Genomic DNA, 27,523 nt, shown 5'->3' on the forward strand with positions numbered 1-27,523 from the left:
GTTTTATTTGTATCAGTGTGACCTCCAGAATTTTTTTTAATTGGGGTGACCATGTGGGGGCTGCTGAAAATTCCAGGGTGCCCCCCCCCCCCAAAAAAAAACCATAATTACCCCAAACTGGGTTATTTTATTTATTTATTGGGTTCTTTAATTTTTCAGAAAAATAATAATAACCTGCTTACGACTGCTTCACTGAAGGTTCTTAATGATGTTGTTGAAGCACTGGATGCTAAGGATTATTGTGCTGCACTTTTCTTAGACCTGTCTAAAGATTTGGACACTGTGGATCGTAACATCTTGTGTCATAAACTCTCAGAAATCGGTTTCTCAGAACACACCATTGGTTGGTTCTCTAACTATCTTTCAGACCAGAGGCAATGTGTTCAACATAATGGTACTTCCTCCAGTTATTTAACAGTCAACAATGGAGTACCACAAGGCTCAGTCTTAGGACCCACCCTCTTTACAATCTACATACATAATGTAGGTAAAAACATCCCTGATGCATCCATACATTTCTATGCTGATGACACAGTTGTTTATTGTCGAGCTAAAACAGTTGCTAAGTCTTTCAAGCGTTTGCAATCTGCATTCAACATCATCCAGTCTGATTTGTTCCACCTCAAACTTGTCCTAAATGCCATCCAAAGGGATGCTTTTTTCAAATAGGAAGTTGGTCCCAGCAGTTCTTCCTCCGATTTTATCCTCAAATGATGTCCCCATTGAGTTTGTTGATTCCTATAAATATTTGGGTATCTTGGTCGACTCACATCTCTCTTTTATGCTCCATGTGGAAAACTTGGTAAAGAAACTGAAAGTTAAACTGGGTTTCTTTTTCAGAAACAGATCCTGTCTAACTCTGAATGCTAGAAAACACCTTGTATCTGTGACTTTCCTTCTCTCCATTGATTACGGTGACATTATTTACATGAACGCTCCTACAAGAACCCTGCAGATGTTGGATGCTGTCTATCATGGTGCACTAAGATTCATAACTGGCTGTGATTATTGTACCCATCAATTCACCCTGTATTCACTGGTTAACTGGACATCTTTAACTTCACGCAGACTCTCTCACTGGTATATTTTCATCTTTAAATCACTTCTTGGTCTGCTGCCTTCATACATCTCCTCCTACATGTCTCTGCGTGAGTGCAGCTACGGCGTGCGCTCTCAGGACATTATTACCTGCAGTGTTCCCTCAGTGAGGCCTGAACTAGGTAAAAGGACCTTCTCCTACTCCGCTCCTGTTTCCTGGAATATTTTACAAAAAGATCTGAAGCTCTCGACCTTGACCTCTCTAAGTGGCTTTAAGAATCTGTTGGACTCCTGGCAGGGACCAATGCAGACATGTTCCTGTTTTTAGTTTTTTACATTTGCCTTAGAATCTAGCTGGTTTTTGTTACTTTTTTTTGCCAAATTATTAGTTAAAAAAGAAAAATTCTGTATGCCTTTTTGTGGCTGTCTATTGTTGTCCGTTGTTGTCATCGTTCTTTGTTGAAATCAGGTCTCTCTTGTAAATGAGTCCTCGAGGCTCAATGGGATTTACCTGTCTAAATAAAGGTTGAATGAAAAAAACTCTGAGATGCAACATTTTTAGTCAGGTCATCTGGAAACTTTCTTCTTTTTTTTTTGTGCTGAAACGTTTCGCTTTCAATCCAGAAGGCTTCATCAGTCAAGGAAACACACAACAAAACTGATTCTTTCCCCAACAGCTTACTCCAAAGTGGAACAAACCAGTTCTGCTTGTGTTAAGATGGTCTCTTTGGTACCTCCTCCATTGCCCTCCCTCTTCCTTATTGACAGTCTTGGCAAACTGGTTGAAAACAACAAAGTCCATGCTCAATAATCCAGGTATACAATCCTGAAAATGTTGGATTGTATACCTGGATTATTGAGCATGGACTTTGTTAACCTCTTAGATGCTTCCTTCAAATGATGAAGACATTAGTTTTAGGCCAGCTGTCAGGGGGACAAGGTTTAAAGTTTAAATAAAATATGTTCATATTTTTAAATCCTTATTGCTGAAAAAAAAAGTTTTATTCATCAGGTTCATGAGGTTCTACTAATCTTGAAAAGCAAAGGGAAATTTAAAATGCACGCCAAGCTGAAGCTTTAAACCCCAGAGGATAATTTTACGTTTTACCTGTAGGGGGCAGTGTTTCACATAGAAGTGTCACCACTGCACACATTTAAACACAGAATAAGAAAGAAGAAAGGGGGGTGGGAAAAGAAGAAGGGGGCAGGTGACTGACAGCCGAAGTGAACTGTGGAAGTGAACAGTAAACTGGATCTACAGTGGTTTTACTGGACAGCTCGGTGGATACATCGTAGTAACGACTGCTCACTTTCAGCTGTCACGTTTTGCAGCTTCGTCTCGACTGGTTGGCAAACTCGTGCCAGCAGAGGTAATGTTCGTGATGGCAGCCGGAGTGGACACTGTTGCTTCGAGCTAGACGTACAGTTAGCGGTGGACATCTAGCGAGCAGAAAGCTAAATACATAAGCGGTGTTTGTTTACGGTCCCATCGAGCAGCCCGCTTCTGTTAGCCTTTCGGGGTATCGACCACACGTCAGGTGGTCGGGAACTCCGTTAAGATGGGTGACATAAAACCATCGACATCTCATGCGTTTCAGTCGGAGGTGAGTGCTTTTTACTCTTAATATAACTCCTTCACTATGATTTATTTGCTGTCGTGTAGCGTCTTTAGCGGACATCAAGTCGATCGATGTCACCGCTCGACACGAGCCGTGTTGCTGTTAGCATGTTTAGCTAATGTTGTAATAAGAAGTTAACTACACTCGCTTAAACTCCTGGACGTGTTGACGTCGCGATGCAGTTTTGCACCGTTACAAAAAAAAATCACGTCCTAGTTTGTAAACAGTCGTTTTTGTTACTTGAGACAGGAGCGTTTAGTGCAATGCTAATGTTTGCTAGCCCTCGAGTTTCATCGGGGACACATTCCATCACCATAACGGAGCATGCTAACAGAAATACTGGCTAACACTCGCATTCGCTCTTATAGTCAGCTAACAGTCGGTATACAGTGGTGCTTTTACTATCTCTTGGAGTCTATTGGGTAGTGTGTACTTGCTGTTCGGCGTCAACGGTGTCGTTGACAGCCGTTTTATTTTGACACTAGCCGCTTAGCGTTAGCTAGTCGCTTCTTGGCTGTTGACGCCTACTAGCCGCTCTGGCTAACCGATCGTCTGTGGTTTGTAACGTGTGGTGTTTCCTCACAATAACTTTCTTTTGTGCTAGTCGTCATTTTTTTGGGTGAATCTTCGTATATGACGTCGAGCCAACTCTGTGTCATTTTGCAGAGAAAGTGTGTCGTTAACGTCTTCGCCATGTTTTGTTTTTTATTCACGACACGTTTGTGCTTACAGAGCTTCAGTCCGCCGTACAGGAGGAGGAGGACGGTGGAGGATTTTAACAAGTTTTGCACTTTTGTGTTGGCCTACGCCGGATACATCCCATACCCGCAAGAGGTACGGACAGGCGTTTTACTTGAAAACATTTGCCAATTTACAATTTTCGTTTCTAACGTCTGCATCTACATGTTATACCTTGTAAACATACTCAATTTTCACATGCGAACCGCAAGATGAAAATATTCAGGTGCATCCTTAAAGAGAAAAACAATTAAACGCAATGTTTGTATTGCAGTGTTTGTGCTTAATGACAATCCAGCATCAGTCACAGTTACATGAGCAACACTGATTATACACAGATCAAAGTAAGGATACAGATTTACTCTTTCTATACTTTGGTTTGAAGGGTTGACAATTTCTGAATAGTCGTTTTATCTATTTATAAATATCATTATTATTATAAATATTTAGTTAGTTTGTTTTTATTTAAGGGCCGAGATGGGGTACAGGCAGGGCAGCCGACCTGGGACCAGAAAGTCGTGGTTCAACTCCCAGCCATTCCCACATGTCGTGGTGTCTCTGAGCAAGACGCCTAATCCCTAATTGCTCCCCAGGCGCTCACATAGCTGCCCACTGCTCCACCTGGGTGTATCTCACGTGTGATGGGTTAAATGCAGAGAACTGATTTTGCCATTGTATGGGAACATGCAATGATGACAATCTCAGACTTCCCTTATTTATCGTTACTGTTGGCTTTCTAACTAAAGACTTTTTAAATTGTTCTGCTGTAGTTCTTTGCTAGGCACAACTGGTAGAGCTGTTGCCTTTCAGTAAGAGGGTCCCAGGTTCAAATCCCAGTCCGGGGGCCTTTCTGGGTGGAGTTTTCGTGTTCTCTCCGTGCATGCGTGGGTTTTCTCCGGGTGCTCCGGTTTCCTCCCACAGACTAAAACTATGTATGTTCAGCTGATTGGTAACTCTAAATTGTCCCTAGGTGTGAGTGAGAGAGTGAATGGTTGTTTGTCTCGTTTGTCTCTATGTGTCCCTGTGATGGACTTGCAACCCGTCCAGGGTGTACCCCGCCCCTCGCAGTGATTGCTGGACATAGGCACCGGTGACCCCCGTGACCCAAAATGAAAGAAGTGGGTAAAAGATGATGGATGGATATATTTTTCAACTTACAAATTATAACACTAGATGCTTAACTTTAATAAACATATTTATCAATGTTTAAAATAACGTACAATTAAATAAAATCACTTTCAAAAACCTAATTGTGGCCTACAATTACAGTTGGTTGTTGCAGCTGCTGCTGCTGCTTCTTCCTTTTCCTACTTGGTAATGGAGTATGCACAGGCCTGACATGCATCTATTATCTTTACCCGCTTATTCCATTTTGGGTCACGGGGGTCACCGGTGCCCATGTCCAGCATTCACTGTGTGAGGGGCGGGGTACACCCTGGACGGGTTGCAAGTCCATCACAGGGACACATGGAGACAAACGAGACAAACAACCATTCACTCTCTCATTCACACCTAGGGACAATTTAGAGTTACCAACCAACCTAACATGCATGTTTTTGGTCTGTGGGAGGAAACCAGAGTACCCGGAGAAAACCCACGCATGCACGGAGAGAACATGCAAACTCCACCCAGAAGGCCCCTGGACCGGGGTTTGAACCAAGGACCTGCTCGCTGAGAGGCAGCAGCTCTACCAGTTGTGCCACCGTGCTGCAGGCCTGACATATTAATGTTAAAATTGATCAGCTAAAAAACTGATCCATCTCTAGTTTTTATAACCACTTTACCAGCTGTTTTTGCTCCTTAAGTCTTGATCAAATTAATATTTTTTACACATTCGTCTTTATGCTTATTAACATGTTGTACACTCAACGTGGCTGAAAATATTTCTAGTAGTTTTTGTTAGAAACATTCTGTCTCTCGGCTTAAAACATAAAATCCCACCTTGTCTCTGTTTTTGGGCACAGACACTCCAGGTTGTATGTTGTTCCAGGAAAGTTACCCACACCTTTGATAGCTCTGTTTGCTTTCTAACTTCCAACTGGGACAGGAGAGCCTCACTGTTTTCTGCACCTTCATGTACATATCCAGGACTCTCCACTGCGCAGCAGCTCCAGTCCACCCAACAGCACAGGCAGCACCGCTGACAGTGATGGCTGGACCCCAGGACCCCCAACCTCCTGCCCCACGCGTCCAACAAAGATCCCTCAAGACAGAAGCAGGAAACGTCCACAACCTGGACCCATGCTGTCCACTCTCCCCAAAAGAGAAGTAAGCTGAACTGAGACCGTATAATTAAATGCATGCTATGTGCACAGAAATGAGATTAACCTTCGTTGTCGTTTTGATATTCGCACCTTGTTTGCTCTGCAGCTCACAATCACAAGTCTGCATCCAGATGACCACAGGAAAGCCGAGAAGCTGAAGAAGAAGAAGAGGAGAAAGGAAAAGGAGCATCAGACTGGTGAGGAAAACAGGCCACAGCAGAGCGACTCGGAAGAACCAGAGGTGGAGTCTCCACTTTCCTTGGGCATCCGGATGATCAAAGAAGAGCCTGAAGATGATCTCAGCATTCCCCTCCACCCCCAGTGCCTGCCCAGCCCTTCTCCATGCAAGGAGGAGCCAAAGGAGGAAGCCAGGGAGGAGAGCAGACACTGGGATGGTCGAGACCTCGAAGAAGGTGTCATAAAGGTTCAGAAAGTGGAGGGCTTTTCAGGAAGCCGAACCGTGTTTCGCCAGGGGAAACAAGTGGTGTTCAGAGACGAAGACGGATCTGGAGAAGATGAAGACATAATGGTAGACTCAGGTAAGCTCTTTCTGTGCCACAACACGCTGAAAACAAAATGTTTGCCATTTAAAGCAACGCCCGACTGTAACCTGTCTCCTCAGATGACGACTCGTGGGACCTGGTGACGTGTTTCTGCATGAAGCCTTTCGCGGGCCGAGCCATGATTGAATGTAACAAGTGCAACACCTGGATCCACCTGTCGTGTGCCAAGATCCGCAAGAGCCATGTGCCAGAGACATACGTGTGCCAAAGCTGCCGGGACATTCACGGACCCCCGGATGCCCGTCGGTCCCACCGCTCGCGTGTAGGCTCACGCAAACACCTGCTAGACTGACTTCTGGGTGGAACCACAAACTTTTAACCCTCCTCCCGTTGCATCTGTTCATCCTCCACCTGTTAGACCGACCCCTCCTTAAATTCAGGACCCTTAAGTCTCCGTTTTTCATGGTCAGCCATGAACCCACGTTTTCTAAAAACACTTTGGTGGACCTGACCCAAACCTTTATCTCGTTTGGAAACGGTTTGAGTGCTGTTTTAGATGTACTAGGGTTTGTTTCTGTTTCCTATAGACTTTGTGCGTAAGGCAATCACTGAAGGGGTATTTGTCTGTAATGACATGGAAAGCAGCAGACTGCTACTGTTAAGAGATTTGCTACACTGGAAACATTTGAACTGCCATATGTAGAGAAAACCCTCACTGCCACCCACTAATGGTGCATGCTGGGATTGATGGGAAAGATGGTTTGCACTTTTTTCTCACGTTTTTATTTTTATTTTACATATATATGACTTTTTGTCACAGAAACATGTAAATCTATTCTGATCGAACTGGATACGTTTCCTGTAGGATGCCTCTATAAATGTTACATAACTAGCTGTTTAAAATAAGTAAACAAGATAAAGCCTTGTGTTTATCGCTTCAGATGGTGCTATCGTATTAAGCTGAGGTATAATCCAGTAGAACAAAGATGTAGGATAAAAGGCTAAAGTCTGCATTTGCTTCATCTGTTCTTTTATGTTATTTAAAACGTGAAAGAATATCATTGTGGTTCTGAGTCCCATTCATCTGAACCAATCACTTGTTCACTTCCCCTCCACTTTACAATCTTGTCTTCCAGCCTCACCATCCAGATGTTAGTCGACTGCAGCTTTCACCTGTTTTTCAGTGTTCTAACAGTGTTCATGGTTCTTTCTTTTTCCAAGAAACTATAATCAAACATAAAAAACAAGAAACTTAGAAGAATCAGGTAAAACTGTATTTTCACTTTCTTCGGTTCAATATAACCTTGCTGCATTTCATGATAGTATTGGGCAGTTTTGTTCATAAATATTTTTAATTCCCCATCATTAACAGACTCGATGTGACGACACAATGTTCATAGACAAATATATTTCTGTACGGGGTGGTTTAAATAATAACCAAAGGAAATGATCGTAGCTGGAGTTGTGTCTGGAAGAGAGATTTTTCCTAAGAGTCCAGGTGAAAATATGCATGTGAGAGTGTTGGAGGCACATGTGGTGCCACAAATCGTTTCATCTGAGCTCTTTGGTTTAAACGTTGATCTCCGGAGGATCAGAGTTCTGTATCTTGTGTTATTTTCAGAGCAGTATTCACTTCCATAAGAAGCGAGTTTAATGGGAATGTTATTTTTGTTCCGATTCTGATTTAAGAAAATGAAGCTTCACGAGTCTTGTGCCATCTGCTGTCTGTGTAGAGTGATTATTGTTTCTGATTATTATATAAAAAGCCATACTGTAGACAGATCTTAGTCCAGAATGGGGTTTTACAAAGCAGAACAAAGGACCTGACCAGGAAACAGCCGACAACCACAATGAATATTTTAGTTTATAAACACAAGACTTTCCTAGAGTTAAAAAAAAAATTGAGCTTTTTGTGCACTCTTGTGATATTTACAAATGTTAGTTTGTTCCAGCAATCAGCAAGGTTGTGTTTTTATGAAGTTTCAAAATATTAAAAACTATTTAAGTCCTCAGGATGTTTGTCTTAAAGAGTGAAGACGTCTACAGGCACAAAATCCAAACGTTGCAGCGTGCGTCTTAAGATACGACTGGGTTCAAGTTACCAGTGCTCATTGTGATAAGCCTGTTTGTTCTGGTCCTGGCTGTCCGATCCCCTTACTGAGAAGGCATCGTCTGTGCTGTGTTGCAAACTGTTTCTGTGAAACTACTGTAAACTATTGTAAATAAAGAGGTACCATTTTACCCTGATTTAGATTTTTTTTAATCACTTCATTTGCAGACAGAAAACCGTTTTGAAATTAATTCCTTGAAGACGTGCATGTCACCTTAATGTTAAGAACTGGGAGTGTAAACGATTTGGTCAAACCTTAAAAAAAAACTTATTTGCAATTTTTATGATAACGTAAGAAACACTCAAGAGTGTGTTATGACGGATGCTCAGCTACTACCACGTCAAAATTTAGCTCAATATCTGGATGGTGTTCAAAAGTTAATCAGCTGTAGATGATCATCATCGAAAAGTTCAATTCAAATCTGTCCCGTAGTTCTGGTTCAGGAGATATTTTGCTAACAAACAAGTGTGAAAGAAATTCTAAATGCTCAAGACTTTTCAATGAGCGACACTTGGAATGTGTTGTGAAGGACTCTCGGCTACTATCGCACCAAACCTTTTAGCTCCACAAACGTAACGATGGAACTACAGCCATTTTTTTAAAGGCTGCTGGCTGTGAAGGCCATCTTGAATCGGCTTGACTCCAAGAGTTATTTAGTTTTAGAAGTTTATCCTATGATTAAGTTTAATTCAAATCCACCCAGAGGTTCATAAGACATTTTGCAAACTGACAAACACAGACATGGTAAAAACATCATCGTCCCGTCTTTGAGGCGGCGAGCAATAATCAAATGATGCGTCTGTTCTTAGTCCACATTTATTATCTTTACAAGGCAGAGCGGAGGCTCTTTTTTAAGTCGTACAATATTAAATGAGTCAGTTTGGAATGTAAAACCAGGGAGAAGACGCTCCGCCTCATGGTGGCAGAAGGAACCAGATGATTTGACCAAACACTTCACAAATACAAGACAAATACTAAAGAAAGTGCAAAATGGCTGCTGCAGTAGTGACTCCAACACAACATCCTCCCTCTTTTTCATTCTACTACAAGCAAACGGCAACAATTAAAGTGATCAGCACCATTTTAATAAGTAGCCTCATATGTCTGATATACATAACATTTAGTGCAAAATATAACCTTTACAAGTTATAAAATTGAGCTTATAACCTACTTTAGTGCTCCTAATAACGTTAAGGGTTCCCCGCAGTTCATTACACAGTTCTTCCCAAAAAAAAACTTAAAAGGAAACTATCTCTTTGTTATTGCACAATCCATCTGCCGACAGATGGACCAATCAGATAGGGAGTAAAATCTAATTAAATAGGCCTAAATGAGAGCTTTACTGTGCTGCTGAAATTAAAATCTTTAAGTGCTACCACACTTGATTGCTCATCAGCAGTTTAGCGTTTTGCGTATACTGTTCTGCTGAGGAAGTCGTTCAAGCAGAGGTCAAACAGCGTGTGAAGTAACCACTAAAAGACAGCAATAAAATCCCTCTGGGATTCTGCTATGTGTAACATAATATAAGAATAAACTAAGTTTTACTGAAACTACACTGCAGCGAGGCTTCATGAAGCAGTTTTGTTTTTGATATTCGTTGCCAACTACATTCACTTTAATATCATTTTTTACATTTAAAATCCTTCTCGATGTTTGCATTGACATCTTTGTGCCAGAGCCACATTAGCCAGATTCTAACCTTCATGTTACCAAAAGAAATGAGACATCAGTAAACACCAACTCAAATTAAATGCAAGCTGGATTTCGGCCTCTCGAGTGCATTGAACTTTCTAAATCTCTGAGCCTGTCTGCGTTCAGTTGGATCACAACTATCAGAAGGTTACTCCACATACAAATCCTCCTTTTAAATACTTCACAGTTAACAAATTTTAAGTATTTGTTTACACTTACAATAAATGGCTGGCATCAAAAAGAGCAGCAGCCATGTCACAAAAAAAAAAAGTCACATTTAGACATTTTTTAAAGTTAAACAAAACAAACTCAGTCCTAGTTAGCTTCAGGCTTTTGGACTCATTGGCCTGCATAGTATTACCAAGAACCGTTGCCTGGTTTAAAGAGATAGTTCAGATTGTTGGAAGTAGGTTCTGTGGAAAAATTATAAACACCTAATATCTTACCTGTTGCAGATAGCTGTTTGAACAACCTCACTTTGGAGAAATTGTTAATTCTGACTGGACTGATGACAACTCAGTGTTTCATAATAGTTCACGTAGGCACTAACTTATAAAACTTTACACGGTTTTCTTCACATCACATGATTATCTACAGTGAATTCTGTGATTATTTGCCATCACGTAGTCTGGGCACCTTCTGAAAGGAATATTACCATATTTCTGACTGAAAATACACGTAATAAAAATTATCGTAACTTCCGGACTATTGATCGCACCTGAATATAAGCCGCACCCACTAAATAAAAAAAATTGTACATATATAGGTCGCGCTTGTCTATAAGCCGCAGTGTCCATGTTGTAACATGAAATATTTACAAAATAAGATTTTTTTTTAACTTTTAATTAAATACATACCAATAACATACACAAATATGCACCATAGATGTTTTTTTCTGAACAGTGCCTGTAACACAGCTGGTTAAAGAAAAATACAGTAGCCTACCAGGAAGTCATTGATCTCCATCTTCCTCCTGCGCAGGAGGAAGGAGAATGGAGGACAGCACAAGCTGTTTTGGTAAACGATTTCTCGTCGCTAGTCATCCAAGCCTCCCACCGAGCTCAGCGTGCCATTTTAAATGCACGACTTGCACTTATTTCGAGTGGCTGCAAATACTTCATTGTGCCACCCGGGGGCACAACAGGGAGGAGAGACTTTGTTTCTCCCCTCCCCAGTGGACCAATGAAACCAAGTTTTATTGGTCCATTGTGACCTGTTCAATAATTTCATTGGTCAGAATTTTTTTAACATTTTTTTATACAGGTAGTCTCAGTGAGCCATGAGGAACCACCCCCCAAGAAAGACGTTTATTGGACAGCTATGTGAGCGCCCAGATGTGCTGAGGCTAAATGTTTTGGCAGCAGGAAGTTTGTTAGCCCATAAAAATAAAAATAATCCATAAATAAGCGACAGCATTGTATAAGCCGTGGTGTTCATAGCATGTAAAGAAATTAGCAGCTTATAGACCGGAAATTAAGGTAATGCTAAAGTAAGTGGTTAATAAAATAATGTTTTATGTAGAGATATGTGATTTTTTTAGATTTAAGTTAAGGCCATAACAATCCACTTTGCTCTTACAGTATATATCAATAGGGTATTGATTGTTTGTAACCTTTCCACAGAAGCCCACTTCAAGCAAGCAGAACTGTCACTTTAATGTTGCTAACTAATCTAACCTATCAGGGTGATACACATAACAGACGAAGGTTATTTTTAACTAGAGTAAAAATACAGCTCCTTGATTAAACGAATGTCAAGAATTGTCCACATTTAGCTCATGGCTGAGGGTAAAGCAGCCGTCTGCAGAAAGAATCAGCCTCTCCGTGTCCTACAGACAGAAAACTGAGTTCTGGACCAGTGCCGATCTCCTGCAGCAGAAAGATATGTAAGCAGGTCTGTCAGGAGAAAACAGCAAGGAAACCTCGGAGCTGAGCAGCTGGACCTGAGAACTGGCCTTCAGGAAAAGAAAGGAGTGGGTGGCCTTCAGGAAAAGAAAGGAGTGGGTGGCCTTCAGGAAAAGAAAGGAGTGGGTAGACTTGTAAAACAGATTCACTAATACAATGATAGAGGAGAGCTGCAGGAGAAACAAACTTAGTGTTGATCTGTCCCGGTCAGTCCCGGGCTTTTTGTGTGCAGACAGTCCGTTTTGTCTTCCTTTCTTGTACAACAACAACAGGCTCCTAGGACTCAGACTCGATTCTGTGAGCTGACAAGACAAAGAAAAGGGTACAGTTTCAACTTATCAGTGAGTTTCAGTGATGTAATTAGCATGCAGTTCCATGAGTCACAGCTGAAGAAGCTGCATACTAACTTTGCTTAGGTATCCGTAGCGGCTCAGTGTCTGCAGAAATGACTTGATGCATGACGCCTCTGAACTGGTACAATAGTTTCAGACTCTTTTCCTCTCCGACACAGGGGTCATAAAAGCCTGGCAACCCTGCCTGATCGCAGAGATATTGTTCACATGAGCTGGTATCATGTATATTTAGAGATTTATGACAGGCAGGGTGAACCGGTGAAACACACACCTTGGATGCTTCAGTGAGGATGAGTTTGGAGTCTTTGACCAGGCACTGCAGTGGCACCGTGACGTCAATCACCTTGGCTTTGTCCTGCTTCTGGCTGGTGTCAGACACGAACGTTCCATACCAGGCATTCAGGATGATCAGACCTAGGTAGGGATTTACAGGAAGTTCAACGCTTTGTAAGACTTTATATAAGTGTGGTTATACACCATAATGTTTGACCATTTGCTCTAGGATGTTTAATTACTAAGAATACATATGAAATATAAAAAACTAAAACTCTTTTTTTTTCTATCCCAGTAAAATTCAAAGGTAACACCTTCTGACAAAAAACTGGTTCATCTGATGGACAGAACACCCAGACAGAAGCCAAGTAGTGTGTGTGCAATCCAGCACAGTGAGTTGTGTTCTGACCTTTACATAAAGGAAACTAAACAGCAACTACACAGACACACACGAGAACCAGTTTAAGACTACTAGGTCCACCTACAGTTCAAGGAATAAAGGGCACTCATTTGTAAACAGAAATGTTCATATTCACCAAGAGGATAAATGGTGCAAGGAGTTAAAGAACATAAACTGGGAAAAGTGTATAGTGGGAAAAGGCCAACTTTGAATAGAGGTGGTAGTCTCAGGTTTCACTTTTCCATCGCATACATTGCAGATCGGAGTTCAGTCTCCAGACAGTTTTGCACCTATTGGCATATTTATGAATGTGACCAAAATATGCTGACCAGGATTACAAAGACCCTAATGACCCTCAGGGAGACTGGATGGAGGAGCAATCTGCATGCGAGTTTAACTATTTACCAAATAAACAGCTCGACCCTGCAACTTTCCATCCATTATCTTTACCTGCTTCTTCCTTTTCGGGTCGCAGGGGTCACTGGTGCCCATGTAGCATCCAACCAACGTCCTTCAGAAGACATTTTTGTCCTCAAGAACAGGAACTGTCTTTTCACCCCCTTTCTGTGCACTAATCTGCAAATCTGGGAGTCAGCACAGCCTGACCACCCTGACATACCGACTGTGTTAATTATACCCCCAGTGGATAATCAACCTGCTTTCCTGGGAAGAGACAGACTTGCGTCTCCAAGAGAAATTTCTAACAAAGGATCAAACTTTTCCATACTCCCAGAACTTGGGTTGCCATGACAACCAGGAAGTTGCCCACCAGATGCACAGAGCTTCAAACAGACCACCTGTTGTGAGCATGTATTTTGTCAGGATCCAAACTTGCATTTGTGAAGGAAATGGTGTTCGTCTAAAAACAAAGTGTTGTTATATAAGCAAAGCCATTGTGTTTTTGCTCTACAGACTTTGAGAAGAGGAGTTATAATTAAAATTAATTTATGCAGCTTTTGGTTCACACCCACTGTCGGTAACGCTGCAGTGGTTTGTTAATTCGAGAGGCACGGTCCCTTCATGGTGTCGGGTAATGCTGACACTGAAGGAGAGTTGGGAGAAGTTGTCCAAGTTGGCAGAAGTGCGGCACGTGAGTTGAAGGAGCATGGGCTCCGTGCCAGCCCAAGGAACCAGCCGTGTTCTGTTGCTCCAGTTCCACCTCAGATGGTGCCCACTGCCCAGTCAGCTGAAATGAGAAAGTCCACAGAACTCCCTCAAACACCCGGGAGTGATGCACGCACGGCTGGATCAGATGTGGCCCGGGAGGAAAACAACCCTCCAGTGACAGCATGAACATCCGGCTTTCATATCACATCCATATGATATGATATAATATGGCAGATGCTATGGCAGATGCTATGGCGGGTGCTATGGCGACGCACAGAAGTGCAGTGGCTTCTCATGCTCCTGGGATTAAGCTTCATTTAATTTTTTTTTAAATTCCTATGAGGCTGTTTTAGGCACTAGTTCAATGCTAAATTCAAGGCTCAAGTACAGCTCAACCGAACTGATGGCCATCAGAGACAGTTCGGTTATTAATATATCACCAAGGCTGAAATCTTTACTCTGCAGACAGAGACCCTGGAGAACAACGGAATGGCGCAGCAAAGTGCGAGGAGCAACGGTCAAGAAGAAACGATGTGCCCAGAAACAGGAGGGGGAAGCGGGTGGGCGCGTTGGCCCAGCTAAAGGCTAGAAGGCCACAGACCTACTCTCTTTCTGGCCAACGCTCATTGGATAACAAAATGGACTTGTTACATCTGAGGATGAGTGTTTCTACAGAGATGAAGAACTGTGCTGTTCTTTGCCTAACGGAAACCTGGCTGAACAACATCATGCTGGACTCAGCTTTCCAGATCAATGGTCTTCAGTTATTCCGAGCGGACCATGACCATCAATCGGTTAAACATGGGGAGAGGACTCTGTGTGTTTGTGAATGAAGATTGGTGTATGAACTGTGGAGTGGTAAAAAGCTACTGCTCTGAGGCGATAGAACTTATTACTGTGAAATGTCAGCTGTACTATCTGCCACGGGAGTTTACTGCAGTGTTCATCACCATTGTTTACATCCCGCCGGGTGCTAATGTTAACGAAGCATCAAAAGAGCTGGAGATAAAGCACCCAGAGGCGTTTTACGTGGCTGCGGGGGACTTTAACCACGTGAAACTGATGGACATTCTGCCCAGTTTTTACCAGCATGTCACTTTTCCTAAGCAGGGAAACAACACTCTGGACTGTGAGTACATGAACATTTACGGTGCGTACAAAGCTCTTCCTCGCCCCCATCTTGGCTTCTCCGACCACATCTCAATCCTGCTGGCACCAGCATATTGTCCGCTGATGAGACGGATTAGGCCAACAAAGAAGACAGTCACTGTGTGGCCCAGGGATGTAGACTCTATGCTCCAGGGCTGTTTTCAGTGCACAGACTGGCATGTCTTCAGAGAGGCGGCTACATATGAGGGACAGGTGGACCTGGAGGAATACACCTCCTCTGTTCTTGGCTTCATCTCCAAGTGCGCTAATGATGTCACCACCACCAGGACAGTAACCTGTTATCTGAATCAGAAACCCTGGCTGAATGCTGAGGTGAGAGCTCTGCTAAAAGCTAGGAATGCGGCGTTCAGGACAGGTGAGCACAGGTCAGCACTCCGAGAGGTGAGGAAAAGATTGACTGCAGGCATTGCAAGGGCCAAAGCCATATACGCCCAGAAAATTCAGGATCACTTCATTATCAACGACCCCCCACGAATGCGGAAGGGCATCAAGTGCATTACGAACTACAACATCAGGGATGCACAATGCCCAAAGGACCCCTCATTACCAGATGAACTCAATAAGTTCTATGCTCACTTTGAGAATCCTAACATCCCCCTCCCAGCATTAGACTTATACCACCACCCGGTGACACGCCCCGGTGACATTACCCTCTGTGTGACCACAGCAGATGTGAGGAAGACCCTCCAGGGAATCAACCCTCATAAGGCTGCAGGCCCCAACAACATCTCAGGCCAGGTACTTAAGGACTGCACATACCAGCTGTCTGAGGTGTTGGCGGACATCTTCAAAGCCTCACTGTCAATGGCAGTTGTCCCCACTTGCTTTAAGTCCGCCACTATTGTCCCTGTCCCCAAGTGCTCCACAGTGACAGGCCTGAATGACTACCAACCTATGGCCTTAACATTGGTAGTCATGATGTGCTTTGAGAGGATGGTCATGGCCCACATCAAGGACTCCATCGACGTCACTGTGGACCTATATCAGTATGCCTACAGAAGGAACTGCTCCACTGCTGATGCCATTTCATCGTTGGTCCACACAGCCCTCACCTACCTGAAGAACCGAAATTCTTACATCCGTCTGCTCTTTCTGGATTTCTCCTCAGCCTTCAACACCATCATCCCACAGACCCTGGTGCAGAAGCTTTCCTTTCTTGGACTGAGTCCCACACTGGGGAACTGGATTCTGGACTTCCTGACCAACAGACCTCAGACTGTCAGGATCCACAGCATTGTCTCCTCATCCATCACGCCAAGCACTGGCTCACCCCAGGACTGCATGCTGAGCCCCATCCTGTTCACTCTGCTGACATATGACTGCTTGGCTAGACACCACAGCTGCCATATAATGAAGTTTGTGGATGACACAGCAGTAGTGGGACGCATCCCGAACAATGATGAGTCCAAATACAGAGAGGAGGTGGAACACCTAGTGCAGTGGTGCAGAGACAATAATCTCTGCATCAATGTGAAGAAGGTGGATTTCAGAAGAGACAAGGATCCTTTTCATCCCCTACACGTCGGAGGAGCAGCTGTGGAGGTGGTCTCCTGCTACAGGTACCTGGGGGTGCATATATCCAGTGACCTCACCTGGAGAGCCAACACTTCCTGTCTGGTCAAGAAGGCCCACCAGCATCTCTACTTCTTCATGAAGCTGAAGAGAGCTGGACTTGAGAGCTCTGTCCTGAGGAGCTTCTATTGCTGTGTGGTGGAGAGCATTCTCTGCACCTGCAAAACCATGTGGCAAGGCAGCTGCACTGCTGCTGAGAGGATGGCTCTGTAGAAGGTGGTTCAGGCTGCACAGAAGACTGTGGGGAGCAGCCTTCCCACCGCCTCAGACCTCTACACATCCTGATGCAGGGGGAGGACGCGCCGCATCATGAAGGACTCCACTCATCCTGCACACAGTCTGTTCCAGCTCCTCCCCTCAAGCAGGTGGCTGAGGAGCATTCAGGGCAAGACCACCAGACTCAGAAACAGTTTCTTCCTTGCAGCTGTCAGACTGCTGAACTCGAGCTGCACTTAAATTAATTCAGCTTCATCTTACATTTTTTAAAACTTTATTATATACATATATATATATATATATATATATGTGTGTGTGTGTGTGTGTGTGTGTGTGGTTGCACTCTTATTTATTTATTAATTGTTAGGTGTCTTGATCTTGGACCTGAGTCTGAATTTCGTACCACGAACATGCAAATGTGAGCTGGTATGACAATAAAAAATCCTTGAATCCTTGAATAATGGGTAATGAGATGATGCATGTCTCCCAGTAGGATAAAACATCTTTCTTCTGATGGAAAGGAATGTCTCAGTGCCAACGAGGTTTCATAGACATAATTTAGTTCACGAATCTGAGATAAAGTTTACCTAAATTCTAAACTTTAGTCCTAAATTTTAGACAACTTCTCTTCATAAGGTTAAAGCTATTTATATAATTCACCTACTGAAATTATATTATTGGTTATTCATTCATATTTCATATATTTGCCATATTGCCATTATACAAACTGAAAAAAACGTTAAAAGAATTGTGATTTTAACTGACCAGATTTGTGTGTCTTTATTTGAGTGAGGGGAATCACAACATTGCAAAGAGCTCACATTAATCTTTTGATTGAGGTGGACCCACATTTATTTTAATTGCACACCTGTTAACAAGGTGACCAGACCTCTTTAACTACATATATCTCTACACCCATGTCCAGCAGTCTCTGTGTGAGGGGCGGGGTACACCCTGGACAGGTCTCCAGTCTATCACAGGGCCAAACAACCATTCACTCTCTCACTCACACCTAGGGACAATTTAGAGTTACCAATCAGCCTAACATGCATGTTTTTGATCTGTGGGAGGAAACTGGAGTACCTGGAGAAAATCCACACATGCACGGAGAGAACATGCAAACTCCACCCAGAAAGGTTCCCCGGATCGGGATTTGAACTGGGGCAACCTGCTCGCTGAGAAACAGCGGCTCTACCAACTGCGCCACCGTGCTGCCCTCTGCAACTGTCTGTTTAGACAAAGCTCCTCAAACAAGAAGGAAAACATCTCTTGGAATCAAAATAGAAATGCATTTGCCTTCAGTTCAACTTGATATGACGGTCTTTGAGAGTTTGATTTGGTTTGAGTTTATTTTTATTGAGTTTGAGTTTATTTTTTGTTTTACATTCTTTGGTTTGCAAGGCTGGCAACAGCATAATCCCAAACCATGATACAGTCACCACCACGTCTTACAGAAAGCGGTACAGTTTTTTAGCTGAGCGCAGCAGGTTTTTGTCTCAAAACAATCAACTCATTTAAATGTAAATGTTTTGGTTTCATTTGATTGCATATATTGTAATAAAAGGTCACGCTTTATATACTTATATGTGTAAACACATATACTGAAGTCACTGTGGTACTATGACCTTTTAACTTTCTTATGTAACAATGGACCAATTATATTATCTCAACTTGTTTAACTGAAGTGATGAAACTAAACTCGTGCAGCATTTAGAACTTTGAATAATTATAAACATGTACTGAAAACGAAATTAAGTAGGACATTTAAATGTTTTTTTTTTTTTTTACTCCAAGCCAGTGTGCAGTCTAATATTTAACCCATTCTTGCGTCACAGCAGCAGGTCACAGCAGGCGGACAAACAGGATTTTAAGACACAGAATATTAAGCAGTGTTGACAGCAACAATGAAAAATGTATCTGAATTACAGTTTTGGATTTTCACCAAGTCTGGACTGGCTCCAAACTGAAAAAGCTTTTATTTCTCACCCTGATATAATGTATGTATGTGTGTGTATGTGTGTGCGTGCGTGCGTGCGTGCGTGCGTGTGCACTCGCACCCATTCTGGATTCTTCTGCTTCTATGATTCTCCTCACAGACTCCTGCATCAGCAGAACCTGTGGAGGCGCCGGGAGAGAAAAAGGGGAGGAAGCGAGGAGGGAGAGGAGAATATTATGGGATGGATGAGATTCAGTCAGGAGTTCATAATGAGGGGAGCTGAACTTATGAACAGTGATCAATTATGTCCCACACACAATGAAGAGAAGGGGGAAAAAGAGCATTTCTGCGCTCAGGTCCTTACGGCGGACTCGGCCTCCTGCTTCTTCTTGGCGATGTCTGTGGCGGAGCTTTTCCTCTGCAGTTCAAGCTCTCTGAGAGGCACGGAGACACACACAAAGCAGACATCAACAGCCACCCACTGGGACTCACTGTGGAGGCTTTCGCTGATGACAGCATAAGCATGAAAGAAACCCCTCGACACACTCGGAGATGCTAAATGTTTATCCACGTCAGGGATTTGGACAAGGTTGTTTTTAGAAAATTATGTAAGGGAAAAACAAAACCGTGATTAAAGAGTCACAATCACTATTAAATGAAGTTTACAAATAATGAAGCCAATTGTTTCTGGACCAAAGTGAGGCGTTGGTTGAAACAGAGGAGGTTTACTCACTGCTCCTTTTGAGCTTTTGTGTATGGGATTATGATCAGTCTGTTGATGGCCATGTAGACTAGAAGGGGTCCCACTGTGGCATAGAAAACAGCACTGGGCAGCAGCTGATCTGTCAGGTGGACGGGAAACAGGTAAGTCTGACTAGCACGAGCCAACCTGCACCAAAAACGAGGACAACACGCCAACAAAATGTAAATGCACACGGTTGACAACCACTCAGAGCAACAAGGACACAGAGGAGTGGCATTATGTCTTAGGAGTGGCCTGTACTTGATCTTGAGAGTGACTCCCTGCGGGACACCGACGCTGACGGTGGCTGACAGAACACTGTGTCGGCTGATCTTCCTCTCTGCACCATATTCGACCACGGTGCCAAACCAGCCGGTCCTGTAAAGACAAAAACTCTGACGTAAATAGAGATCTGTTTAATTAAAAAAGACAAGGTACTGAAGTTGCAAACAGAATAAGAAAATGTGCATTAACTCTCAGTCAGAGACGTTTGTTGAGTCACAGGTTGACAAAACAAACGGTTTACACAAAAACTTGATGATTCATGTCAAGCGTTTCAAACATGGTATTATATAGTCTGTGAGCTTCAAAACAAAAAGCTTCCAGTGAATGCTGAATACCTTCAAAATTATGTTCTGGTGACTAATTTGTGCAGAAGTAGCTACACTTGTGTGTGACACAACGCTTTCTAGTGGTATAACAATAGATTGCAGGCAAGAGAAGACAATGGCAGCAAATGAATGAATAGGGATCTAGTTGCAGCAAAGAAGTCTTCTGGAAAAGCCAACATAATCTGAGGTTGTTCTAAAGCAACTGTCTATTGTATTATAATACATGGTTTTGTTTTTTCACGTGATTCTAAATCATCTGAATTACAGTATAACCATATTGTACTAGATCAAAGTTCATGCTCAATAATCCAGGTAAAAAATTCAATAAAGCTCAGTAAGGTCATCTGAACGGTTTCTTTTTTTGTCGAGACATTTCGTCCTTCATCCAAAGGACTTCATCAGTCCGAGGAGCCACAAACAAAACTCAGTCCCACAAGTAGCACATTCCCATAGTAGACACCCTCTCCCCCGTCAATGACTCTGAAGCAGCCAAGGCCAAAGTGGTTCAAAACAGCAAAGTTCATGCTCAATAATCCAGGTAAAAAAATTCAACTTAGTTCAGTCAGGTCATCGGGACAGTTTCCTTTTTCTTTTCTTTTTTGTTGTTGTTGTTGTTGTTGTTGTTGACGACATTGATTGATGAAGTCCTTTGGATGAAGGACGAATTGTCTAAAAAAAATGTCCAGATAACCCGACTGAACTTTGTTGGCAAAGTACATATGGCTGTATGTACGGGGTGACTGTGGCTGAGTGGTTAGAGCAGTCGTCCTCCAATGCAAGAGTTGGGAGTTCGATTCCACCAGCAGTCACATAATGAAGTGTCCCTGGGCAAGACAATGAACCCCACATTGCCTCTGATGTGTGTCCCATCAGTGTATGAATGTGATAAAGCACAGTCTTTGTATAGATCTAGTAGAGTGATGGGTAATGAGGCACAGATTGTAGTGTAAAGTGCTTTGAGTATCTTGATAAGATAGAAAGACGATATACAAGTACAGTTCATTTACCATATTATACTAGATTTTTTTTCTTCTTCTTCTTCTTTCGGCTGCTCCCCGCGTTAGGGGTCGCCACAGCGAATTAAGTCGCATGAAGACTACGCCGGATGTTCTTCCTGACGCAACCACAGACCACCGAGCTACCACAGCCCTCTGTGTGGAGCAGAGAGCTGCTGTCTAGGGCACCCGGAGGAGCAGATGGTGGGGGTTAAGGGCCTTGCTCAAGGGCTCAGAGTGGGACGAATGAGGGTGGAGGCAGGTGTGGGTAGTACTTCACCTGCCGCACCCACAATTTTGATGTTGTCGGTACCGGGGCTTGAACCGGCGATCTTCCGATCACAGGCCCACCTTCTTAAACCTCTGCACCACCACTCCCCTACATTATACTAGATTTTAAATTTTTGAAATTCCCCAAAACATTTCAGCTGCTCTGGAAGACGAGCACTCTCACTTTGCAACAAACATAATATTAGATAGCTATTATTAAGATCACTTTTTGTATTTCTTCAAGAGTAAATATTTTCCCTGAACACCATTCCACGGTATTTCTGAAAGAAACCAAGAGCTGTTCAAAGGCCACATGGAGTAAATGCTTTATTTTGGTCCATCTTGAAAGCTAATGCTCTAGTTTTGTTTTGCTCATAAATATGCAGAAATACTCTGGGGCTGAGTAACAGATGCTTTCAACAAATTATTTTTTGGAAACATCTGCGTTTAGAAAACAATAGCAGACAAGCAGACCACATTCAGAAGTTTTACCAAGTGCTAGTCCTATGAACATGGCACAAAATAATCAGGTTCTCTTTTTTTTTTCTAAAGCTACGTCCATTGTGAACAACTCACCAGTCCAGATGTTTCCGTCTTTGGCTGAAAGACGGCAGCGTATTCTGAATGAGCTGGGCCTAATTTAGGACTCATTGGGGGGGGGGGGGGGGTGTTCAGGGTTTCAAAGCTACAGAGTGTTTATGAACACAGACAGACTAATCCCTTTCATGTGTTTTCCACACAGAGGAGAATATTAATACATTTTTTGAGGATATAACAGGAGTTGTAATAAATTGGAATTGAAGTTTAAAACTTGTGCAACATGAACTATTTTTTCCATTCTTTATTTTTCGGCTGCTCCCTTCAGCAGGGGTCTTCCACAGCATGTAAACTCGCACCGGATGATTTGGCAATTGTTTTCTGCTGGACACCCTTTCCTGATGCAACCTGTGCTCAAACCACCTGGCTACCACAGCCCCAGAACATCAACTGCAAATACCAGCTCAGATTTCCACAGCTTTCTATCACTTTTCACATCTCCTTAACCTTTACGGGCTCACAATCTCAAAAAACATTTGGGAAATACTGTATAATAGAAAAGAGATACAAATGGCTTCAGCTAACATTTGACATTTATTTTTAATAAGGCTGGGTGTTGGTTTTTTTTTTTTTTTTTTTACCCATATCTACGTTGCTTTGACCAGTAAACAATAGTTAAATCTTAATTTATGCAGGGTTTTGTTGGAAATATTGTATATCTTCTCATTTTTTCTTTAAAACTCTTGATAAATACATTTAGTGTAGACTTCTCTTGCCAGCTGGCTAACTTTGAAGCCAGACAGAAGGTTGGATCATTCTGTCATTATCGATTCTGATGTGGGAAAAGCAACAGAACGTCAAGTGAGACTGATCAAACTATTGTTCATGAATCTGCAACCAAGAAACGATATCAGCTGTCTGACTCGACTTAATGCATCAGCTGAAAGTGGCCTGTGGCTCGGACGAAGTTTTTAAATGTTGTCTCCTGTTGGTAACTCAGTTCGACACCCCTAGTAGGTAAACTGCCTCTGAACACAGTTTGTCTGTGTAATTGATTAAAAAGCATCAAATGAATCAGAGGACTTGAAGCTGTCAGTAGGCGTGTTGCATGTTTAATCACTTATACACAACATTAATTGTATAAGAAAAGTTGTGCAGAAAATAACAGCCTGATGGGAAGTTAAAATTTTAAGCGAGTGAATCAATCACAGCTGTTTGCTGTAAACTCAAGGTACAGCAAAACTGTATTCAGAACGTGGGTAAATAGGAAGATAATAGAAAACTAAACAAGAATATTGCTTTTGCAGTTTATATTCTACAACTCAGATGTTTGTATTTCTGAGAAAATGTGAGATTTTAAAATCTTCATTATGCAGGAAGTAAAGGAGGAAGAGAAGCAGCAGCTGGACGACCTGCTTACAACCATCAGTGTGCACTGTTGAGTCAGACTAACAGCGGGAGCCTTTTCATCTCGTGCTTCAGACGCTCTTTGGATTTCCAATGAAATGGTCTGAGGTGCTTTTTGCTTTTCTGTAATTACACAAGAGGGAACTAATGCGACCGCACTCTCTTGCAAAAAGCCAAGCCTGCCCTGATTGGTCAGAGCTACAAGCTGAGCAGGTACCACTCCCTACAGGGCATCATCTGCTCTGCTTGTGGGGTTCTTTACATTCATGAGCATGTGGGAGATGTGCAGACGTTCAAAGTCTGTCACTGAATGCACAATTAGTAAAAGACCTGAGTACATTTTTTAAAATAATTTCTAATAAAATATCAGCTCTAATGCAACTGCAGCAACTCAATTTCCACATTTGACCATGATGCTCATGTGCTGTATATAAATGACACATTGTTCTTGACATATCATGTACAACAGGCATTAAAACATGATGAATTACTTCAGCAGTTAAACATTTTCACACAGAAACTATTTTGTTCAGCAAAAACAATTTGATTCAATGAATTAGTAACATTTAGATAGAGAACTTTACTGGTGGCGCAGATGTTAGAGAGGTGGGCCCGTGATCCGAAGATCGCCGGTTCACGCCCCGACAACATCAAAATTGTCGGTGGGGGAGGTGAAGCACCCACACTTGCCCCCACCCTCATTCGCCCCACTCTGGGCCCCTGATCAAGGCCCTTAATCCCACATCTGCTCCCTAAACAGGTCTCTCTTGAAAATGAGTTCTCATGGCTCAATGAGACTACCTGGATAAATAAAGGCTAAATGAAAAAAATAATAATAATTGGCTTTTATGTATGTGAATGTTTCTGTCAAGTGCCCTGAGACAACTTTGTTGTGATTTGGCGCTATATAAATAAACTAAATTGAAAACTGAAATTGAATTTTCAGGCAACAGACATACTTGAGGGAGCCTTTCACTTTGGTCTGGTCTTCATCCTGAAACTTGTACTGGTAGCTCATCATCAGGTAGGAGTGAGGCACACCCAGCTAAAAGACACATGATCAGAATATAATGTGAAATGAAAAATAAATAAATACCATGATGGATCAGCTGTGTCAACTTTGTTTGCACTTTTATTTGCACCTCTGTTTACCTGCAGAGCTAAAGTGAAGTGGCTGCTCTTTGTGTCTCGGACCAGGCTGGTAGTCATGGCACTGTTGAGCCCGCAGCGCCACTGAAGGTAACCCATTGTGTTCTGGTCCAGGTGTCGTGCTGCCATCAAAGAGCAGCTCGGCCTCAAGCCTCGAGGAGAGAACTGCAGCCCGCATTGGGCCGTGAGGAAACTGGAAAGAGGAATGACAGACAGAGGCCGTCTTGGGAGGAATAACATTGTCCATATGTTCCCATAGCACATTAATAATTTAACACACAAAAAAACTTGAGCCTTACCACCGTGGAGTAATATTGCGAAACACTTTTAACCCAACCAGAGGCCCTAGTACGTCTCCTGCACCAAACTCCACCTGCAGACACAAACACGACATGATGAAGGCCAATAGAGCCAGAAAACTTTTATCTTCTGCCTCTAACATATACACAACAATATGCTTGTGTCTGCATGAATGTTTGTGTACCTCTCCCCAGCCTTTAGCTGACATAACTCTGCGTACAGTCATGTTAATGTTGCCCCCACCACTCCCATTGCGAGTAGAAAGTGAACCAGACAACATGGCTGTCTCTGTGTTCGTCAGAGGAGCCTAAAGGGAAAACAAGTTAACACAGAATACAAAAGTAATCTCGGTCCAAGTTAGCATGAGGTCAGACAAGTACTAGTATTAGTTGTACCTCTATAGACTGGGAAATGTGCATCTTGTTGATTTCTATGTGAGGGAAACCGCCTCCTGGCATCTCTTCGAAGTCTTCATCATAGCGGTCAAATAGGTCTGTTGCATCCACACCTACACTTATGGTGCCCTAAAAGATTGATGGTATTAGTTTAAAGTGGAAAGCAGCTAAAGATATACAAAAATAAAAGCGAAAACCATACAAATGTATGATGCACATTTAGTTTAAAGCATAAAAGTGACAGCCAGTGTGAAAAACACTGAAAAAGTAGGGAAGGTGAGAAAAGTGGAACAAGAAACTGAATGAACCTTGGGGTTTGTTCGTTGCTGGAGTCTTCGCTCGTCCCTTTCTCTCTGTAGCCTTTCATACTCCTCTCGAATTTCTGCCCCCGTCCTCTTCCTCTCCACCACCTACACAATGTCAGCACAAATAAAGTACCGGTATGTGGCGTTAAAAAGCAGCAAAGCCACTCAAATGTGTGAAAAATAATGTTAGTGAAGAAAACAAACCTCCCAGCCTTCCACCTCCAGCCCTTTCTTTCCAAATAGGTCATAGATGGCTCTGGAGTGGGCATCGCTCAGCACTGGAAGTTACACGGGAGACATTACAGTTCAGTTTATGCTCATGTTTGTGTTTTGTGCTCTAGTTTTGAGGGTGTTAAGGGTTAATATATCTAAGGGTGCATTTCATCTGAATGCATAAAAAACATGCTTTAATTAACCCAAATTAAAATGGAGCTATGTTTGTCTTTTCTTATGCCGATCTACCAAAGGTTCTTAGTGCCACCTACAAGTCTATACCTTCATAGGCCTGGTGAACCTGGTTGAAAAGTTGCTCCGCTTGTCGTTTCAGCTCAGGGTCCCGATGTTTGTCTGGATGATAGAGCATGCAAAGCCTACGGTACGATGATTTCAGCTCCTCCAATGTAGCCTGTGACAAGACAAAATGGAAGGCGTCACTCCTCAGAAGGCCTGCATCCAACGAGAACCTTCAGAAGATGAGTAACTCAAGGAGCATCCTTTAAAATCACAGGAAGTAGATGACAATTAAAAGGGGAAAATATATAACATCTGAGAAGAGGATTTACCATCAACATAAAAGATTATCATGTTTTTTTGCACAGCTGACAAATTCATTCTCTACAGGGGCATTAAAACTTCTAATATGAAGAGGCAGTTGCCATCTATGGTTACATTATTTATAAAATTGAATGTTTTAAATCATATTTTTTTGCCTCCAACACAACAAATATCTGTCAGTCGTCCTAGTTTTAATAAAAACTAAGTTTTGAGAGGACACCAGTTACTGCTGACATAGTTTTGATGATGCACTCGTCATAAATACGGAGTTATATCCTGATTTTTTTTTTCACAGCTCCTTAATCTGTAACATCAACTGCTGATAACCTCCTCCTCCTCCTTGGAGAAGGAGGTGCTGACTGACTGAGGAGCCTGGTTCTCCTGAGGTACCGACTAACTACAGACCGCTTGTTCACAGGATTTCTATGTAAAACAACAAAATACAACATACCTCCTTCCTCACGTTGAGCAGCGAATAGTAGTCCTGAGTGTTACACTGAAACTCATCTTCTATAGACGCCGCCATGTTTGCGTTACACCAGTCTAGCTCCGCCCACCTTCTCTGTGTTCTGGAAGCTCATTGGTCGTTGGTGTCGGGCCGTTTTAGAACAGCGGCTGCTTTGTCGCCCCCTGCTGTTCATGTTTTGTATAGCTCCAAGTAGGAGCGGAGGCATGGGTGGCTTGTATCAGATTAAAAGTAAAATATTCAAAACTAATTCAAAGATGTAGTGTTCAAGAGCTCTAAATTGTTGTGTTGAGCTTCTTAAAACTCTGAAATGTCTTGTTTTTATTGTCATATATATGTTTCTACTTTTACTTGCTCTGTATGGAGAAGTTTTTGTGATTCCAGTACTTTGTAATAAATAGTGTTTGTATAATGTACACATTCTGAAGAGTAAAAGTACTCGATTGATGATATTCAGCTTCACTATAAACAGAACAGTTGTAAAACAAACAAAAAAACCCTACTTAAAGTTACACAAATTAAAAATTGTAGTATTAATTGTTTATTTTTTCCTCAACTATTTGATAATCCCCTTCCAGCTACCAGCTGCTACTAACATTTTTAAAAAAACTTAAAAATTAAAAAAAATCTTGCTTCTCACAATGCATGTTTATTTTGTTCTCTACTCATGCAGGGG

At 42.4% G+C, this 27,523-nt stretch overlaps 2 protein-coding genes across 2 annotated transcripts; one reads left to right on the forward strand and one right to left on the reverse strand.

Moving 5' to 3' along the window:
- Positions 1–2,231: 2,231 nt before the first annotated feature.
- On the forward strand, positions 2,232–6,682 carry phf13 (PHD finger protein 13). Its single transcript, XM_037679231.1, has 5 exons — positions 2,232–2,642; positions 3,390–3,491; positions 5,484–5,663; positions 5,766–6,198; positions 6,282–6,682. The coding sequence occupies exons 1-5, from the start codon at positions 2,598–2,600 to the stop codon at positions 6,512–6,514; spliced, it is 993 nt and encodes a 330-aa protein (XP_037535159.1). The 5' UTR covers positions 2,232–2,597; the 3' UTR covers positions 6,515–6,682.
- Positions 6,683–12,145: 5,463 nt separating this feature from the next.
- On the reverse strand, positions 12,146–26,939 carry LOC119412247 (dnaJ homolog subfamily C member 11). The gene is made up of 16 exons (XM_037679232.1): positions 26,833–26,939; positions 26,103–26,232; positions 25,812–25,885; positions 25,611–25,712; positions 25,303–25,431; positions 25,092–25,214; positions 24,907–24,980; positions 24,611–24,800; positions 24,418–24,503; positions 19,900–20,016; positions 19,630–19,785; positions 19,261–19,330; positions 19,018–19,075; positions 12,494–12,636; positions 12,277–12,406; positions 12,146–12,171 (listed from the first exon to the last, which is right to left on the reverse strand). The coding sequence occupies exons 1-16, from the start codon at positions 26,905–26,907 to the stop codon at positions 12,146–12,148; spliced, it is 1,683 nt and encodes a 560-aa protein (XP_037535160.1). The 5' UTR covers positions 26,908–26,939.
- Between the last annotated feature and the right edge of the window lie 584 nt (positions 26,940–27,523).

The sequence above is a fragment of the Nematolebias whitei genome, chromosome 7 (genome assembly GCF_014905685.2).
Source record: "Nematolebias whitei isolate Nwh7 chromosome 7, NemWhi1, whole genome shotgun sequence".
Taxonomy (NCBI): Eukaryota; Metazoa; Chordata; class Actinopteri; order Cyprinodontiformes; family Rivulidae; genus Nematolebias; species Nematolebias whitei.